A 21,551-nucleotide genomic window follows, 5' to 3' on the forward strand; every position below is an offset into this window, starting at 1 on the left:
CTTCAACAAGGTTCAGCCTCACCTTGATGTCTGTCTGTCTATCTATCTACTATCTATCACCTATCAATGTATCTATCATTTATCTATCTATCTACTATCTCTCTTCTCTCTAGAGTATACAAACTAATAGGTTTTATTTATGACATCTGCATATATCATTCACCTCCTCAGTTATCCGCTCCCATCCTTGGTTCTCAAAGTACAACCTGACAATTTACTTGTTCAGGTACTAAAAGAAAGAAGGAAAAAACACTTATACTTCTTGCCTTATTTTCTTCCCCAGGCTTATTAAGGTATCATTTATATATAGTTAAAATCCACCCTTGTCTGGTGCGGAGTTCCATGGGTTTTGACAAACATCTATAGCACTTGTGTTGAGTTGTGGAGGATGTGAGAAGGAGCCAGTTGGAGGAAGAAGTGGAATGAAGAATAAGACCACATGGTCTCCTGTGCCTGCTGCAGGAATCCTGGTCAGGCTGTACATGGCTTGAGATCAAAAGTAACACCCAGCAAACAGTCAGACAGAACAAAACATCATGGACCATGGTGATAGCAGCTTCCTCAGTCTTTAAAGAAATCCACCCCCACCCCCGGGCAATTAGACCACTCCTCTACAGAATCATGGGCAAGCAAATTAAATTCAATAAGTCAGCAGCGTGTGTAATCCCCAGCTTGGCCCTTGATTACATAACTTCTCTTTTATTGGTTGAAAAATTATATGTAAGCTTTGTACTGAACAATAAAAGTTAGATCTGCACACCAATGTTGGTCTCTGGGGTCTGAAATCTCTGTGGGCTCTGTCTCTGCTTCCCTCCATTTCTCTATCCCTGGTCAACTGTGTTGAGTAACCATCACCACAACCTAGATGCAGATTCTAGGTTTCTATTGGTCTATCTATGCCTCCATTTTGTCATCAATTCCATCCTTCCAACTCTACACCTTGATGAATACTAAAATGCTGTTGTCTGATCTCTCTCTGATAGTTTCTCCCTTCTAGAATGTCATATAAACCACACTGATGTAACAAATATTTGACTCTGGCTTTTTTCACATCAGCATCATGTATTTGAGATTCATCCATGTTCCTGATGGAAATAATAGCTTTCTCCTTTTACCTTCTGATTATTACTTCATTGTATTAGGCATACTATAGCTTAGGTATCTAGTTATCTAACCACAATTACAGGATAATTAGGGTTATCTTTTTGTAAACAAAGCTTTACCAACATCTAAGTATAGGTTTTCATGTGTCTATATGCACCTATGTTTTCATTTTTCTTTGGTAAATGTCTAAGAGTAGGTGGTTACAGTCATATACTAAGTGCATATTTATTATAAGTCTGGCAACTTAAGGCAAAATGAAGCATCCCATAGCAACATGAGAGAGGTTCTAGTAGCTTCACATCCTCACCAGCACTTGATTCTGTCAGTTACATTGGTTTTAGCTATTCTAACATGTATGTGATAAAAGGTCCTTATGGTTTGAATTTGCATTTTTTTCTATGGACTAGTGAAGTTGATCATCCTTTCAGGTGCACATCTGACATCCAATACTTCTTCGAATTAAGTGTCCATTCAAGCCTTTCCCCTATGTCTTAGTTCATTTCCTTATTACTAATTTATACCATAACTTTCAACTATCCATTAATTTGATATATTTTCTCACACCAGCCACAGAAATAAACACATTGCTGCTAGAAATAAACATACAGAAAAATGTCTCCTTGATGCCCTTTGATTAATTAGCCTGTCTCATAAATTACATGTGATAGTATATACTTCTTTTGTAAGTTACTGTCATTTTTATGTCACAATATGCAGACACACACTGTATTAAATAGGTGAAAACAAGCATTGCTCTGAGGTGCTCAGATCCCAAGGCTGGCATGAGCTCTGTGCGGTCCCCACCATTTGCACATGATGTTGACTACATCCGCAGCCTTCTCCATGTGCTTCCTTATGTGTCACACTGGATGACCGCAGCATGGAGATTCCAGGCACTCGAAAGAGACAGCCATTCTTCCCGAGCATGTGCAAGGCTCTTGGTTCAATCTTCACTGCTGGGGGTGAAGGTAGAATGAGCTGAGTCTATAGCTCCATGGTAGAAGGCCTTCCTAGCTGTAGAAAATCTTGGGCTCACTCTCTAGCACCAAAGGAGAGTGAGGGGTAAGATTGGGTGGGGTGGGTGGGGGATCCACTTAACTACCATACAAATCTTATTCATCATGACTATAACAATAAAGAAAAATAAGTCCCCAGAGTGTCAAAGGCTCCATGTGTGTCATGGAACTCTGTTTTAGAGAAACATTTTAGAGGAAATAAGAATCACCAAAGACATCCCCAGATGATCTGCTTAGATTTTTATTGTAATAACTCTATGATCTACTTTTATATCACCCACTCTAGGCAAATGGTCTTCTGAGCCATACCCTAGCCTCAGCATATACTCATTTTAAAAATCAGGGTACCATTAGAAAACATTTAATGTTTTTACTGTTAGCATTGCTGAGATTTGCACTTAGTCGATGTATTTAGGAAATGCCTCCTTCCCACTTATGGCATGTGGCAGAAAGAAACAAAATATCTCCTAACAAGAATACCAACCAAACCCAAGCCTTGAGCTAACAACCATGAAGCATCAGTGTTCTAGTCCACAGTATATCTTCCTTTTGCATAAGCTATGCCATGAAAGTAAGTCACTTTTCTAACAGGAATAACATTAAACTGGAAGTTGACAAGAGTTTCTTACATTTTTACAATTTAACCACAGCCTTATAAAAAATAAACAAACAAACAAAAAACAAAACAAGAAAAACCAAAAACCAAATGCAATCCAACCAATGAACTGAAAAGAAGAGCTTCCAGGAAGCTGGTCAGAGGTGGTACACTCCTTTAATCCCAGCACTTGGGAGGCAGAGACAGGCAGATTTCTGAGTTTGAGGCCAGCCTGGTCTACAGAGTGAGTTCCAGGACAGCCAGGGCTACACAGAGAAACCCTGACTCAAAAACCAGAAAAGAAAAGCTTCCAGGATCAGTGACTCCACATGATGACTCCATCAGTGAGTAGGAGTTCCCTACTTCTGCTTCTGTGCCTTTGATCTGTAAACTGTTTTTACTATGGTGCATAAAGCATTTGAAAGCATGGCACTTACAAATGGAAAATGCTATAAATATTGCATATTTTATGTGTTTTGAATAAATTACAAGTAGTTAGACAGAAGTGATTTTAAGTAAAGTCATCAAACCAGAAGAAAGAAAGAAAGAAAGAAAGAAAGAAAGAAAGAAAGAAAGAAAGAAAGAAAAAGAGAGAGAGGGAGAGAGGGAGGGAGGGAGGGAGAGAGAGAGAGAGAGATACTATCAAAGCTCCGCAGTTCCCATCAACTAAGCCAGCAGTAAGAAGCAGGCATTGAAGAAGTAATAGAACAGTCAGCCAACAGTCAGCCATACTTCATTTTATGAAAGAGAAGCAGACACACCTGTCAGGCAGATTTACATGGTGATTTAAAAATGTCAACCCAGAAGGCTCTGCAAGATACTTTTAAGGACCATAAAAGAAAAGTTACTTTATATCAAGACCACAATGATATACAGCAACTTTTGGAAAAGTGACACTTAAAAGTGACACTTTTAAGTCTTTAAACACTAATGCAGTTCATTAAAGCAAGCTCATTAAAATACAATTATCTCTTGGGGAAAACAAACTAAATGGACAGAGCTGAGCAGTGCAGCTACAGGAAGAGCTGAGAGCTATTGCAGCAGTGCCGCCTCTCAGCTCTGCCAGCCAGGCCTGTCGTCATTGCACCCCTGCTCAGTGGCCACCATCGTCAGTGTGCTTCCCTTTGCTTCCAATGCCAACCAGCTCCCACTTCCCTACTACTTCATAAAGAGCCAACTTCAATACTTTATATCAAGTCCTATATTTGCTATAAGATCAATGTGTGGAAATTAAAGATGTCTTCTTAACTGTACCAGTATTTTATTCAAGATTTTTATTGTTTTTGTTAATGCTCTGATTATAAGATTGTACATGAATGTATATGTATGTATGTATATATATATATATATATATATATGTGTGTGTGTGTGTGTGTGTATGTATACATATATGTGTGTGTGTATATACACATATATACATATATATTCCACATATGAAAGATAGAGAGATAGAATGGAATGTTCCTGGAGGTAAATTTTCCTTTCACAATGAGCCTGATGCCTAAAGTGATCTTTGCACAAAACACAAGGTTTTTCAGGAGTGCAGATAAATAACATATAGATCAGAGTCAACCCTGCTGAATGTAACTACTCAGGGCAGACAGCATTATTAGTGTAAACATAATGTTGACTCATACCCAACATGAAAAACCAAACATTCCATACTGACAACAGGTAATGTAGAAAGGGGACCTGGGAAGGGTTTTACCTGGGAGATAGGAAAGGATAATGGGGAGGATATACTCAGAGTACACTGTAAGTATGCAACTGTGGAACAACACATTTTATTTTTAAAAAGAGTGGCAATATTTTTAAATAATGCATAAAAGGCTGAATGCCTACCCTGAATCCAGGGTTTTCTCAAGGGGCCCCACAGAATGATGGGAAGCAGCCAGAAGAGACCATGATGTAGTTTACAAAGGACAAAAGCACTCAGCACCCTGTCTGGCTCATCCGACTTGCACTGTATGTGAAGCTGTCTCATTTGTTGCCATCTTGAACAGGAATCACATTGTTCAAGTCCTAAAAAGACACTAAGTCCTTCTGCCTTCTTTTTACTCCTTATCTTTCTGCCTTTCAGCCTTTAAATCATCTGTCCCTTTGTTTTTCTCTGGTCAAGATTTATTGGTACTTATATTTCATCCTATAAGCATAGCTTTAGTGTTACATTCTTTTTCCATAGGTTGCATCTGAATGTTTAAAATCAATCAATACTGCTTACATCAATATAAACTATATAACTATTCATAGCAAAGCTCAATTGTATACTGTAATTATATTGCCTCGTTCATACATTCCTTTGAGAAGCAGATGGTAAAGTTAGGGGGATGGGAATAATACTAATGCTTTATTTTATATATGCAGCCATCTGAACTTCCCATAAGCTTGCATGAGTATCTCTTTCTTAATACTCTCATGATTCTGAAACAAAGTAATGTCTGTTTCATGTGTAATGGACAGATGTTTATTTTTCTCTGGGAAATCTGACTTTATTACTACCATTGATTGTACAATAGGTAAAGCTCTGTCTTTCAACAGCCACAGAAATTGAGGAGCAATAGTAACTGCTGCGTCCCACCTCAATTGAGGTCAAGGGTAAAGAAATATGGTTGAGGTGCAGATGGGGAGACTTAAGCCACACATGAGAAAAACATTTCCTGACAATGATGACGATTAGACACAGTAACAAATTATTAAAGGGAGAGACACAGAGAGAGGGAAGACCATATAAATCTTCCCCCACAGGGATGGAGGGCAGTATATCCAGCCATCTATACAGTGAAGCTTAGAGAAAGCTCAGCTGTGAACTGATGTCCACTTTATAAATACTCAAGAAGGCTTGAGAGGTAGGCTTTAATAGTGTGTGTTCTGGTTACACACACTTTTTTAGCCCTGTGTCACAGCAGAAAAAAAACTAATATGAAAATAGCATTTAGTTCTATGAAGGGAATCAATTCAACAGATCCAAAGAAATCTGCCAGAGGACCTTTTCTGAGACTGGTCTGGAATAAAGTAAAACCACCACAGAATCGCAGGCCCCAGAGAAAAAATAAACAGCTCTCACCAAAGTTCCACAAAAGGGTGAAATATAAAACCACAAGAAACAGTTATGGCTTGCCTTTCTATGAACCTCCAGCATTCCCAGGGCTAGCACTGCTTCAGTAGAGAGCAAGAATGAGACTTCCCTATCCAGGGAAAGAATACCAGGAATGTGCCAATGGAACATCCCCTTGGTGGGTCCACTCTAATCAAAGAACGCCTGCTCTTAAAAGAAGCTCTGAATAAAGAAACTCCCACTTAGGAGCCATGAGCCTTTTGCCATATCATGCTCTTAGTTTGTTTGTTTTTTAAACTCTAGCCCCAAGTTCTCTAATTCAGAATCCCTTCGAATAAGCAAGAAGGCCATCTTTAGGTGCCTAGCATCCAGAATCGCTTCCCATAAACAAAAGGGCCATTTTCATGTGCCAAGCATCCAGAATCTCTAGAGTAAGCAAGAGGGCCATCTTCAGGTGCCTAACATCCAAGTCACCTTCCACCTCCAGACAAAGGACCTCTCCAATAAATAGACAGCTACATTTAGAAGAAGGCAAGTGAAGGAGAGCTCTGAAGATGCTACAGCGCAAAGTCTGCATGAACACATAGACCAAAAGGAAATGTCTTGATTCTGTTGTCCCTGCTCTGATTAAAAAACAAAAGAGAGGGATGGGAGGGGAAGGGAGGAGAAGAAAGGAGATGGAAGGAAAGGAGAGGGAAGGGGAGGAGAGGGGAGGGGAGGGGAAGGAAGGGAAAGAAAGAGAAACAGGAGGGTGGGCTGGAGGAATAGACCAGCAATTAAGAGTGCCTACTGCTTTGGCAATAGTTCCCAGCACCCACACCAAAACTAAAATAAATCCTAAAAACAGAAACCTCTAGAGGAACTTCTTCTGAAATGAAGTCCTACAGGCCTCCAGTGGCTGACCACTGCGGCCGATACCCTTACTCTGAGTTCTGTAGAGTCACTCAGGGCACAGGTCCTGACCTCAGCTTAGGGAGCAGCCTTGAGCTGACTAGGGTGAAATTCACCTTGTCTGACTCAGCAAAGGAGCTCACGGTATGTCTTGCCACACAGTGGAACACGATGCTATGTGCTGTGTCATCTTGAAACAAGGGCTATTTCTAGGGTGTGTTCCTCCTAGAGGACCTGATGGAGGCCAGTAACTACAGCACCTTTTCATCTCCCAGACTGTGCCATCCTGTACTATACAGGCTTATACCATAGGCCACCAGGCCCTGTGGCAACAAACCTCACAGAGGCTCTCCCCAGCTCCTACCCTCAAACCTCACAGAGGCTCTCCCCAGCCCCTACCCTCTGCATTTTAGTTTCTTGGTGCCTGAGTTCATCTATGAAGACCTGTCCCTGGCACTGAAACCATTACAAAACACAGAGCCCTGGGGAGCCCTCAGTCCCAGCCCTGCATGGCTGTGCCCCAGCCACAAGCCTGTCCTCTGGATAGTGTCCTCTGGATAGTTCTGGCATTTTATTTACTCACTGTTTTCACTGGGAAACTGGTGTCTTTCTTTCCCCTCCCCCACGTTCACTGGCATCCCCATCCTCTTTCGGGCATTTTGTATCCAACTGTACTTTCTTACTGGTTTGCACTTTATCTTACTGGTTGTTTTTATTGTTGCTATTGTTTCTTTACATTTAAAAATTGCATTTTCTTTTTTATTCACCTTCATACATTTACCTAATTTGGGTTTGGATTTTTGCTTTTCTGTTTTTAGATTTTATTTTAAGTGTACATTTTGCCTGAATGTATGTATGTATGTATGTATGTATGTATGTGTACCATGTGCGAGCCTGATTCCAAATGAGGTCAATAGAGGGCAGAAGGTCCCTGGGACCGGAGGAACAGATGGTTATGAGCCATCGTGTGTGCTTGGAATGAGACCCAGGTCCCCTGTAGGAACAGCAGGTGCTGTAATGATGAGCCATCTATCGCTCCCGCTCACTCTGTATTTGCAGTCACGCTGACTCATGATTGGAGTTTGTTTTGTTTTTCTGCTCTTCTGATCTCTAGCTCATTTTCTTACTCCATACTTCTCTTCTTTCCATTTATAGAATCTTGCTTCCCCTGTAGTTTCCTTTTGCCATGCTTCCTTTTATTTTTCACCTCATACATGTATTACTTCCACATTCACCCTAAATGAGTTTTTGGTTTTTTGGTTTGTTTGGGTTTTTTTGTTTGTTTGTTTGTTTGTTTTTGGTTTTTTGGTTTTTCGAGACAGGGTTTCTCTGTATAGCCCTAGCTGTTCTGGAACTCACTCTAGACCAGGCTGGCCTCAAACTCAGAAATCCGCTTGCCTCTGCCTCCCCAGTGCTGGGATTAAAGGCGTGTGCCACCACACCCGGCTTTCCTAAATGAGTTTTAACCTCACAGAAAATTCTACATTAGTTTTCCCAGTGTCTGGTTAATAGTGATTGGTGATATACTAGTGTGCTTTAATCAGGTTTTGTAGTACTTTTGTATCTGATACATTGTGCTGTTGCTGTTAAAACAGTTTTTAGTCTTCACTAAGTGACTCTAGGAATATATTAAACAGATGTGCGCATTGCACCACAAAGCATAAGAAGTATGAAAAGGGTGGGCAACACGATTTCTTTAAAAGACCATAATTATGCAACTACTGAATTCATAGACACTAAAATGGATAAAATGCTGTATGAAGATTTTGAAGTTTACTAGTAAAAATAATCAAGAACCTCAAAGAGAGCACAGTCGAGCAAATCAACCTAAGGCAGACCATGGAGAGAAGAGGACAACACAACAACCTGGACAGAAAAGCCAGCAAAGTGAGAGGAAATCAGCACGGCACACCAATGTCATCACCTGAACCTACAAAAGGCCAGCTGCAGTGACAGACAGGAGGCAAAGCCAGGGTACCGAGGACAGAAGCTGGTCTGGTCAGATAGCCTGATGTACGCTGTGCAGAAGTAGGAAGACAGACTCTGCCTCAATAAGGCAGAAGGCAGGAACTGATGTACATGTGTGTCCTGTGACCTCCACATGAGCCCTCACTCACACACACACTCATACACACATATGTACACACACAATAAATACATAAAATAATTGAACATTAAAATAGAGCTGCCATATGATCTAGCTATTTAACTCCTGGGTGCACATCCACAGAACGGTAAGTCAGCAGGTCACAGAGATCCTAGCATGTTCACGCTTTCTGCTGCAGTATTTGCAATAGCTAAGAAATGGAACCAAGCCTATATATCTACCAACAGAAGATGGAGAAAGAAAATGTGCAAACATAAAATGGAGGCTAATTCAACTTTAAAGAAAAGCACTGCTTGGGCAGGTAAATGGATGGAACAAAAGGGCATTATATTAACTGAAATGGTTCCAGATGTGGAGTCTCAGTTTAAATGTGTGTGTGTGTGTGTGTGTGTGTGTGTGTGTGTGTGTGTGCAGGCTTGCATGCATGTGTGTGCATAAAAGATTAAAGGAGACCTTGACAGGAGAAGAAGCTCTCTTGAAGGAGAGGGCAGCGAGGAGTGGAGGTGGACTGTTGGAGAGTCGGCCAGTGAGAAATGGGGAAGGGAGGCTCTGCCACCTGACACTATAATGCCCAGCAAAGCTTTACCTCAGAAATGGAGAAATAAGCTCTTTCCCAGACAAGCAAATTTGGGAAATTCATCACCACCAGATGTAGCTCATGAATCTCGTTTGTCTGGTTGAGACAGGGCCTCCTCACTCCTTCCATAGCCCGGGCAGGTTTAGAACTTACTATGTAGCTCAGGCTGGTCTCAAATTCATGGCAATTCTGATCCACTTTCCAAATTGATCTGTCTTATAGGATTTTTATTTTAAGTCAGAGTGACTTTTCTACATGAACTTCTGATCCTCCTGCCTCTACTCCTGAAGGCTGAGATTACAAGCTTGTACCACCAAGCCAAGTTTTATACAGTGCTGAGGACTGAACCTAGGGTTTCATCCACACTAGGCAGAATTCTGCTACACCCCCAGGCTTCATTGGGATTTGCTTAAGGAAAGTCTTCATTCAGAAAGGAAATAATGGTAATTACTATCAGCAAAGTCCCCCAAACTATAAAACTCATTAGCAGAGACGAATACATTGTCAAATTCAGAACACTTGATTACTGCAACAGCAGTGTGGAAGCCTCTTATGTCTCTAGTTTGAATGCCAAAAGTTACAATTTTCAAGAAAACAACTGCAGCTATAGTAAGTTAAAGGAATATACAAAAAATACGTTGATTGTAAACACAAAAATGTAAACTTAGGAAAAGGGGTAAAAGCCGAGGCATTTGTTTGTGATCCAAGCTGTTATGAGCTTAAAATAGTCTATTACAACAATATGTCTTCTGTGAGCCTCATGGTAACCACAGAACAGAAGAATGCAGCAGATGCACAAACAGGAAAGGCAGGAATTAGAGCTTTACACTGCAGAAACAAAAAAAAAAAAAAAAAACAAGCAAGGAGTAATGAACCAGGGACAAGCAGAAAACCAAGGGAAAGGAACAAGTCTTCACCCAGTAGGACCTAAATAGGAAGAGTTAAAGTGGCCTATCTATGGGAGACTCCATTAGACTTAAAAGACACACATGGACTTAAGATGAGGAAAGAGCCCATACACATAGTGGACAGCAGAAAACAAGAATGGTCTATACCTTATGAGACAAAACAGCATTCACACTAAGACTGCTGCAAGAAGTGACTACACATAGTGTAAATACATCAAGGAGATGAGAGATGGCCCAGTGGTTGAGGGCACTTTATTGTGCAGGACTTGGGTTTGGCTCCCAGTACCCACAGGGTGGTTCACAGCAATCCTAACTGCAGTTCCAGGGTACACATCTTCTGCACTCCATGGGTATCAGGCACATGCAGTAGTACATATACATGCAGGCAAAATACTCATACACATAAAGTAAACCAGCCTTTAAAATGTAGGTAGAAATATCTGCCAAAACATTAAATGGGTAAAGCAAATATTAAGAAATCTTTAAAAAGATAATTAGGCTCTTGTTTAATAATAGGAGACTTCAATACCCTATCTAGTCCAGTTAGACCTAATGGATATGTATGAAACCATCCGTTCAGTAGGGGTGAAATATGTGTGTTTATCATACAAGGAACACTCTAGCCAGAAACATTCTCTCAGGAGGGCAGAAGATTACAGCACAAAACAAGTCTTAATGAGTTCAAGACTGGAATGGTTCAGTGTATGCTTTCCAACCACAACAGTGTGGAGTTAGAGTCAACAACAGAAGGAATCTTAGCAAATTCACAAACATGCAGAAATTAAACACTACACTCCTCCTGAAAAGCCAACAGATAAACCCAAAAGAAAATTTAGAAGTAATTTGGTTCAGAAGTTAAGAGCACGTACTGCTCTCACAGAAGATGAGAGTTCAGTTCACAACCTCTCGTAACTCTAGTTCCAGGAAGCATGGTACGCTGGTCTGGTCTCCAAAGGCATGCACTTATGTTCATGTTCTCTCCTTCTCTCCTTCTCTCCCTCTCCCCCTCCCCCTCCTCCTCTTGCATGAACTCTCACATGCACAATACAGTAGTCTGAATGAGACATAGCATCTATAGGTGCTGATATTCAACACTTAGCACTGAGATGATGGTGATGTCTGGGAAGGTCTGGACAGTATGTGCTTGGTAGAGGAGTAAAGCCCTGGGAGGGGGCTCTGAGCTTTCAAATCCAGTGCAATTCAAAGTGTGTGTTCTGCTCTGTCTCTATGTCTCTGTATGTGTGTGTGTGTGTGTGTCCCTCTCTGTGTGTCTCTGTGTGTATCCCCCTCTCTGTGTGTCTCTGTGTGTGTATCCCCCTCTCTGTGTGTCTCTGTGTGTGTCCCCCTCTCTGTGTGTCTCAATGTGTGAGTCCCTCTCTGTGAATCTGTGTGTGTCCCCTTCTCTGTATGTTTGTGTGTGTGTCCCCCTCTCTGTGTATCTGTGTGTGTGTGTCCCCCTCTCTGTGTGTCTCTGTGTGTCCCTCTCTGTGTGTCTGTGTGTCCCCCTCTTTGTGTGCCTGTGTGTGTATGTCCCTCTCTGTGTGTCTCTGTGTCTGTCCCTCTCTGTCTCTCTTTCACTAATACACACATAATAAAAATAAAAACTCCTTAGGAAAAATAAGCAAAACTGATCACAATCTATGGATGCAACATTCTAAATGGTAAGTTTACACCAATGAGACTTAGAGATCCCAATAGTCTAACATTGAGCCTCAAGGAACTAGAAAAAGAACAAAGCTTAAGTGAGCAGAAAGAAGAAACTAATGAAGATCAGAACAAAAATAAACTGGATAAAGAACAAAAAGCCCACTTTTAAAAAATGAGTAAAATCAAGAATTGGTTTCTCATAAGCAAAACCAAACTGAGAGGGGAGGAGGGAGGGGGAGGAGAGGGGGAGGGGGGAGGGGGAGAGGCCTCACAGCTCACAGGCCTGGCTGAGGATGAGGTGCAGAGCTTGCTCTCCACACAGGGCTGGACTAGGATGAGCAGCATTGCAAAAAGGCCGTGTAAAGCAGGAGGCTGGTATTGAACTCAGGACCCAAAGATCAGCAGGTCAGGAGCCCATTGTCCTTTGTCCTGGGATGCCCAGTCCAGCTGGGGTGAAAACAGTGTCCCTGCACTAATGTGACTTAGGTGAGTCGGCTGCACTGCTCCTTAGTATGCTGTGCTCTGTAAGGTCACAGCCCTGGTTTTCTATATGGCTGTAATGCTTACATATCTGGGTGGTGTTGATTTAATTTGATAAATTCATAGGTGGTAATGAATTACTTGTGTAAACAGCTCACTTGTTGGTCTCTGGCTCATTGTTTGTGCTGCACACACAATAATCCTTTACTTACACAAATACATTCAGTCATTCAAATTGCAGCCTGATAGCTGGGATTTTATATGATATAGAATAATTTTGAATATGTGCAGCCTGATCTACACATCCTGCAAGAACCTAATAAAAATATACATAATAACTATGATACATTTTTTAAATTTAGTTTTTGTTTCCTGAAACGAGGTTTAGCTTTGTATCCCATGCTGGCTCAGAATTGTCTACTTAGCCCAGGCTATCATCCAACTATTATTCTCCCTTCACCAGCTTACCAGGTGTTGGGAGCCCAGATGTGTATACAGCATCATACCCAGCTTACAATTATGCTTTCAATAAGTAAAAATGCTCTTTTATCTTGAACTCTGTAAAGTCTCTAGGAAAAACACAATGAGTTTTTAACTGAGATGTTTTACTTCTTTGAGAATTTCATACATGAGTACTGTATTTATCTGATTTCTACCCCAATTCCTCCTGTTCATACTCACTCACTCACTCCAAAATTCAAGACCCCTTCTTCTTTAATTACTATTGTTTTTCATAAATTAATATATTTATTCATTTTACATCCCAATAGCTGCTCCTCTCTTCCCACTCTCCGCTCCCACAGTCCTTCCCCCATTTCCCCCTCCCTTCTCTTCTGGGAAGGGGCAGGTCCCCCTGGGTATCACTCCACCCTGGCACATCAGGTCAATGCAGGACTAGGTGCATCCTCTCCCACTGAGGCCAGACAAGGCAGTCTCAGATTAGGAGAATGGGGTCCACAGGCAGGCAACAGGTTCAGGGATAGCTCCCTCTTCTGTTGTTGGGGGACCTGCATGAAGACTAACCTGCACATCTGCCACATATGGGCAGGGACCTAGGTGCAGGACATGCTCACACTTTGGTTGGTGGTTCAGTCTCTGGGAGCCCCAAGGGTCCAGGGTAATTGACTCTATTGGTCTTCCTGTGGAGTCCGTGTCCTCTTCGGGTCCCTCAATCCTTCCCCCAACTCTTCCATAGACTCCCCAAGCTCTATCCAGCGTTTGGCTATGGGTTTAATTACTGTTTTTACATATACAAACTCTCTCCATCCACCTTCCTCCTAAGTCCATCTGTTGCTCATATGCTCAAGTGTTTCAGGCTAACCACTTGGGATTTCCTGACTTATCAGGACTGCATCTTTTTTTAACATCTAACAGTGACTCCACCAATCTAAGGAATCATGTCAATTTTACATCTCATAAAATATGGCAATCTTTACACAATATAATTCTCATAGATGTTCCCACAAACCCATGTTCCTGACACACTTTCAGGCATGGTCAAAACTATGTTGATAACACTGAAGTTCTGCTACTATGTTGTATTTGCACTAATGACATAGAAACGACAGTGGCCACAAGTGTTGTGGTGACCCAATGAGTGTTGAGGCTTCAATGCCAACCAGACAGCAGCATGGACGTATGCAGGTAGTCAGCTTCACTTCAGAATGGCCATGATGCAAGTGTTACTCATTTGACCACATCTCAGCCTTAGGAACTGATCAGCGAGGAGGCAGTGAGGTGGGGGAACAGAAGCATCCTTCCTGCACCTCGGGAGGAGCCGCGGGGCAAGGAGAAAGGGTATTCCGAGAAGTAAACCTTTTTTTTTTTTTTTCTTTTTTGGTTTATCGAGACAGGGTTTCTCTGTATAGCCCTGGCTGTCCTGGAACTCACTTTGTAGACCAGCCTAGCCTCAAACTCAGAAATCCACCTGCCTAAGAATGAGTTCTAGAAACCTCGGTGAGAGAACCAGGACATCTAGAAAGCATAGAGAAGGGCTCAGAGCTAGCTCTGTGGGTAAAGCACTCGCAGCACAAGAGCAAAGCCCTGAGCTCCAGTCCCCAGACTCGAGGTAAACCTGGCCCACCTCTGGACCAGTTTTATCTACAACCCCAGAGCCCTGGGCTGCAGGAAAACTGTGGTCTTGTTTGGAGAGTGACGTGGAAATAAGATAGAGGCTAAGACCCTAAGGCTGGCAGAACTCATTAACATCTGCAAGGCATAACCTAAAGATGACAAATCAATGGAGCAGCAAAGTGTAGGTAAGAAGAAGGCAGGAACCCATTAGAAAGACAAAGGCATCGGAAACGCAGAGCGACATGAGGACAACAGTGGAAAATTCCACAGAAGAAGACGTGATAGATGCCCAGAGACAACAGTGGAACAAAATCATCAGAAAGGAAATCTGTAAACATAACAGTCACACAGCACGCTAAAGCAGAACTGCTGACTGCTTCTTTCTGTTGCCCACACTCATCAGGCAACCCATTCACCGAATCAACAAGCACCGCGCTACCTGTCATGTACCGAGTTCTTCAAATGGCCGTGAAGACTGTGACTTAGACACTGTCTGCTAAGCCTTTAGGTTAATGCACAATACACTGCAGCAAGTACTAAGAAAAGATTCGTGGCTCTTTAGTAGTTCGAACCAGAGTAACCAAGAGAGGGGAAGACAGGCATTTTAAGTTAACTCTGCAAAGAAAGCAACAGCCATATCAGGTCATGAAAAATCACCCAGATTTTACAAAGACACAAAGACCTGAGACTGTGTCCACACATGCTTGGGACTGTATGCTGGAAAGTGAGAAATATAGTGGTCAAGGCTATGGCAGGAAAAGGATGTAATTTTTAAAGATCATAAGCTAAGAAAAATCTGAAGTGTTAATAAACACCAGAAAAGGAGGGAACACAAGTAACTGCTCACTGACAAGAAAGAAGCCAGGCCAACAAGCAGCACCTGACTGAGGGTGAGGGGCAGGAAGGCCTATGAAGGCAGTCATGGTCAGCCTCCAGGGGCATGCGTGGTAAGACAAGGAGAGAAAGCAGCGCCCCAGGAACCAGCAATGGACAGACTAGGAAAGAGCAGCAGAGCCTGGCTCTGAGAAGTCTCGAAGGAGGAACAGAGAGGAGAGGGGAAAGCAGGGCCACACATGGTGCCCAGGGGGCTTAAAGGCTGTCTAGAAACAGAGCGCTTTATATCTGGGCGACTCCAGGAGGGAGGGTGGACCCCTTGGGGATTCTGGGCAAGGGGATGATACAATGATAGTGTCGTGTATAGCAGTGTGGACACCCTGTCTGGACTCCTCTCTCAGCAAGAAACTTGATAAGGAAGTCAGCCAGCCAGCCTTGAATCTTCACTTATTCGTTCTATGAGTGTCACAGGCCAGCCAGTAGACTAGAGGTTTTCAACCTGTGGGTTGCAACCCCATTGGGAGCTGAACAACCTTTTCACAGGGTCACATAGCAAGTATCCTGCATCAAAAAACAAAAAACAAACAAACAAACAAAAAAAGTAAAAAGCCGGGCGTGGTGGTGCATGCCTTTAATCCCAGCACTCGGGAGGCAGAGGCAGGCNGATTTCTGAGTTCGAGGCCAGCCTGGTCTACAGAGTGAGTTCCAGGACAGCCAGGGCTATACAGAGAAACCCTGTCTCAAAAAAACAAAAAAACAAAAAACAAACAAGCAAGTATCCTGCATGTCAGATATGTACATTATGATTCTAAACATAGCCAAATTACAGTCATGAAGTAGCAATGAAAATAATTTCGTGGCTGGGGGTCAGACAACAAGAGGAACTGTATTAAAGGGTCACATCATTAGAAAAGCCGAAAAGCACTGCAGCAGACAGAAAGTGTAACACCTATTTGGACACAGTAATCTGGCTAATTAGAAGAAGCAGCAGCAAAGGGCATCATAGGAGTAACAATAGGAAGTTGTAGTTGACAACAACACGGTGGAGAAAACAAAATATAAAGATGTAGGGGGTGAAACTTAGATGGCCCCTTAGTTCCACCCCTGAGGAAGCAGTACTGCTGACAAGCAGTCCACACACCCCTGGGAAGCAGACAAGAAGAAGCAAGTACCCTCTTTCCCCTCCAGCCCACATCTCCCTCAGCACTGCTTATTACATAGCCTGCCACAGAGCCAGATGGAAAAGAAGTTTGCTCTCAGAGTCCCAGCCCTAATCTGAGAAACAATAACTAACACCACAGAAATCCTATAAAAACCTCAAGCTTCCTAGGTCTCAGTTTTCCTGGTCTATGAAATGGGTGTAGAAAATGGATAACAAACTCATATGATTATTGAGAGCATTAAACAAAGTATGGAAAAATTTATAAGTAAACAGCTGCTCAATAAAAGTTCATTTTCTTGCCCTTTTTCACAAGTTAGGAACAAGTAAAACATAAAAGCAATGTGGGAGTTAAGCAGTGTATGTGGCCCGAGGCCATGCCTAGACTCTCCACAGTTTGTAAACTGTAATTACATGGTATGTTGGTCATAATTAGTATTTAATCTCTCCTTTTATGCACTTTGCCAATTCACGTCATTCTTCATTTCAGCTTTGCTCCCCCATTCTCCTCCTCCTCCTTCTCTTCTTCCTCCCTCCCTCCCTCCCTCCCTCCCTCTGTCCCTCCCTCCCTCCCTCTTTCAGATACACACACACATTCCTCTTAATCACAAAATTCTATAATAAAGTAAAAGAAAATATATATGTGATAAAGACAGAGCTTGCATCCATCTAAAGGAACCGGTGACTGTAAGGACCAAGATCAGGAAGGAGTCCTCCCACGCTGCCCCAAGCCATGCTCACCTTCTAGGGGACAGATACTTCCCCCAGTTTTGAGTAAATTCAGGTTGGGCTAATAAGCCACAAAGTGTGACTCACCCGCAAATATAACTGCCTGTGCATCCTTCACAGTCTGGGGAGGAAAGCTACAGAAACACAATGTCCCGCACAGCAGCCGAAGATGCAGCTAAGAAGGATGAAGACCGAGGAAGCCGACCCCCAGTTAGTGGGATCCTTTTATTTAAAAAAGAAAAAGAAAAAGGAAGCCCTAAAATAATCAGCAGAGGTCTCAAGCATGCGCGCGCTCTCAAGGCATCTCAAGGCGCTGAAAGGACAGTGATGCCTTTGCATTCTAAAGGGTGTTCCACCCACAAGTCCACACCAGAGAGTAGAGCCCTTCTGTGGGGAGCCAAGACCAGGCCAGCACAGTGGACCTCTGGAGAGAGGCATGCTGGGAAACCTGCCATAGGAACGTCTATGGCCTTTGTGGGTTGAAACAAATGCATTTCTTAGGGTCTACTTGTTTCTTACTTTTAGAAGATATTTTTCCTTGTATGAAAGTCAGTGGGAAGAATACAATTCCCTTTCCAGTGTTTTAAAAATCACTTTTCTGGAATGTATCTACTTAACTGACAATTTAATAACAAACTCTCAGTAAGATGACAGATATTTAGATAAACAATGATAAAATGAAGTTTTTCCTTTGTTTTAGCAATTACTTTTATCATTTAAGAGAACACGGTTTATATCCTATTGGTGTTGGTAGTGGAGGGGCTGCGGGGTTTTATATTGATGATCTGAGGTTTCCAGCAGGAAACCCATCTCATAAATGTAAATACTGGAGAATGCTGGCTTGCTCTAGAATCAAAAGATGTTTAATGCCTCAAAAACACCAGAAGCTTTGATTGAAGGCAGAAAAATTCATGCTTTAGTAAACTTTACAACACGGGCCAGGGAGTCCTGGCGAGTGTAATTTCTTCCTGGCTGTTGCATCCCACCTCTCCGCCATGTGAGCCACCAGTACGGAACTGTTTGATGATAAGCTGACTGACAGGCAGTTTTCCAATACTGATGTCTCAGGGTACTGAGAACTTCTAGTTCTTTTTCTAACTTCTCATGGTTCTAGGTCTGTATGTGGGAATGAGGCCTGGTGACAGTAAGCAGAAGTAGGTCACCACACTGCCTTATCTCTGATTAGACAGCACTTGGCACCGGCATCGAGCATGGACTAACCCTGCTAACAATCCACTGTTTCTTCCCCTAACCCCCACCTCTCCTGTCTGGAGTTTGGGGATAAAGAAAAGTATTTTATCTTTTTGGGGGTTGTGGGAGTTGATAAGGAAAAAAAAGTCAAACATTTAAATTTGAATTCTTTGTGGAGTTACTCATGATGTTTGTTGGATATTTTCTTTTTTTTTTTTTAATTTCTGGCTTTGATTATTTTTCAAAGACAGAGCTCTTGAGAAAAGTAAAGTTTATTGATATTTAAAGAGTCTACTGTTGAGATATAAAATTTGATTTATGTTCACGATAAGATCAGAAGGCTTGCCACTAAAACACAGTATAAATCATTGCCGGGATCTTCTATGCACTTTGCCCTTTCTTAATTCCCAATGTGAATTAGTTCTTGCTTCACTGTACTTGAGTAAGGAACTCCAAACTAAACACACACAGAGGATTGTGAAAAGAGGCAAGGAGCCCATGGTGATTTATCCCAGCACTGGGGAAGCTAAGGAAGGAAGATGCTGTGTTCAAGGCCAGTCAAAAGGGAAGGGGGCAGGATGCTGGCCACTGGATGAACGACTTGTACAGAGTGAACTTTGCATCCCTAGCACCCACATAAAAGCCTGGCATGTAATCACCATGCTCAAGAAGTAGAAATAAGGGATCCCTACACAACCTGCCTTTATAAATAGTATGGGAAGTGATGGTATAAGATACCCAATGATGTCAACCTTTGATCCTCATGTGTACGTGCACCTATATGTATACAGGTGCTAATGTAGTCAAACATGCATGCACATAAATATATACATACCACGCACAAGTACACATGTTAAAAACAATAAAGAGAAAGAAGAAAAGCAGGCAGGGACAGGACAGGTAACAGTTTTTTACTGTGGGATGGCAACTCCATCCCTCCACTTGATGCCCTGTCTTTCTACTGGAGGTGGGCTCTACAAGTTCCCTCTCCCCACTGTAGGGCATTTCACCTAAGTTCCCTCCCTTTGAGTCCTGAGAGTCTCTCACCTCCCAGGTCTCTGGGAAAGGCTGGTCTCCCTCTCCAGAGGGTCCCTCCACCTCCTACCTCCCGAGGTTGCCTGTTTCCATTCTTTCTGCTGGCCCTCAGGGCTTCAGTCCTGTCCCTTCAATACTTGGTCATGTTCCCCTTTTCCCCTCCCTGTCCCCTTTCCCACCCAGGACCCTCCCTCCCTCTGCCCACTGTGATTGCTTTCCCCTCCTTCCAAAGTGGGATTGAAGCATCTTCACTTGGGTCCTAGAGAAGAGATTGAGGGAAAGGAGGCTCAGTGACCAGTCCAAATTGAGATCCATGTCAAGGGGAGGCTCCAAGGCCTGACACTATTACTGATGCTATGGTGTGCTTACAGACAGGAGCCTACCATGGCTGCCCTCTGAAAGGCCCAACAAGCAGCTGAAAAACTCAGATGCAAACACTTACACTTGAGCAATGGACAGAAGCCGGGGACCCCTCTGGTTGAATTTGGGAAAGGCTGGAAGAAGCTGAGGAGGAGGGAAACCCCAGAGGAAGACCAGCAGTCTCTACTAACCTAGACCCCTGAGATCTCTCAGACACTGAGCCACCAACCAGGCAGCACACACCAGCTGATATGAGGCCCCCGACACATATGCAACAGAGAACTGCTGGTCTGGCCTCAGTGGGAGAAGTACCACCTAACCCTTGAAAGACTTGAGGCTCCAGGGAGTAGGGAGACCTGGTGGGGTAGGATCGGGGGGAGTGGGCATTGGGGACAACCTCATGGAGATGGGGGAGGAGGAATGGGATGAGGAACTGTGGGAGGGCAGAACTGGGGCGGGGGAGGGGCGGGGATAACGACTGGACTGTAAAGAAGATTAAAGATAATTTCATCTTTATTTTTTTAAAAAGGAAGCAGGCAAAAGAGAGAAGACAGAAAGGTAGGAAGGCAAGGACTGGAGTGAAGAGACAGACACCAGGGCAGGGTCAAAGCTGCAGCTTTGCTTCTTTTGAAAACAGGATTTCTGGGCCGCCTCCGCAGAGGCAGGGGCTTACCCATACTCATCTTGATGGGCAGGTTCTCTCTGCTGGCTGCTTCCACTAGATGTCTCCGAACTTCCATCACTGCCTCTTTGTGCTTGCAGTTCAGTAAGGCTTCCCACAGGGCCTTGGCTGAGGCCTCACTGCAGTGGAAACACATACAACTTAGAGTAAATTCCTACTGGGAAATAGGAGCACTAATACCATCATTGCCACTGGGAAGTATTAATTTGATACAGGGCATCTAATTCATTTAATGGGTAGGATATTGAGGAATTAAGGGGACAACAAACTCAGGATAAAGGGGAGAAGAAAGGCTACAATGTTCTATGAAAGTACGAGAAAATTATGTGTTAGATATATTTTTGGAGACTTTTCATTTGAAAGTAGTTAACAATACAATTCATTGCTAAAGAAACATGAATGTCACAAAAGCCAAAATTAAATGTAAGGCTAAAACCAACATATCAATAGTGTCAACTTGACATAGCATACTGTCTGAGAAGCACAGAGAAATCCTCACTGAGAATTCTTGTACAGATTTTCAATGCACTTCCTAACAGGCAGACTTCCTAGTGAGTAAGAATGAGAGCTTGCACCCAGTGGCAGGCACTGAAGTATTCCACTCCAGGCATTCAGCAGGAAGGATGGCCCTTAGGGAAGCCTTTACAATCATCTGTTGATAGCAGCCCAAGCACTGCATTATGCAGGGTCTCATCTGGGTTCATTTCCCAGTAGCTCTCTGACTCATCTGCCAGGCCATGTCCCTGTTATAAATGAGCACAGTGTTCTTACCGGAAGGCCGCTGCCACAAAGCCAAGTATACACATTTGTAATAACGTTTTCAAAGCTCAACATAAAGGAAACAAGGGTGACTTTTGTCCTTTCCTAAGGACATCTTCCACCTAAAAAGCCCCACCAACACTAACTACTCAATAAAGAGTAATAGCTCTTAGTATCAGCTACTCTTACATGTGAAGTCATATCTTTAAAGTCAAAACTACAACTTCTCTGATGGTTAGCTTAGCTACCAACTTGACCGACTGAGGAATACATAGAAAATCAGTAAAGCACATTTCTCCATGTCTGAGAGGATGTTCCCAGAGGGAAGTCCTGACCTGCCTGTGGGCTC

The 21,551-nt window shown here is 42.8% G+C and overlaps 1 protein-coding gene across 1 annotated transcript in view; it reads right to left on the reverse strand.

Moving 5' to 3' along the window:
• Scfd2 (sec1 family domain containing 2) overlaps positions 1–21,551 on the reverse strand; it is a 322,071-nt gene that overhangs the window by 253,553 nt on the left and 46,967 nt on the right. The window contains exon 3 of the mRNA XM_021162778.1: positions 20,435–20,562. Within this exon, the coding sequence (XP_021018437.1) occupies positions 20,435–20,562 (128 nt within the window). The remainder of the gene's footprint in view (positions 1–20,434; positions 20,563–21,551) is intronic.

This window comes from Mus caroli, chromosome 5 (assembly GCF_900094665.2).
Source record: "Mus caroli chromosome 5, CAROLI_EIJ_v1.1, whole genome shotgun sequence".
NCBI classification, from domain to species: domain Eukaryota; kingdom Metazoa; phylum Chordata; class Mammalia; order Rodentia; family Muridae; genus Mus; species Mus caroli.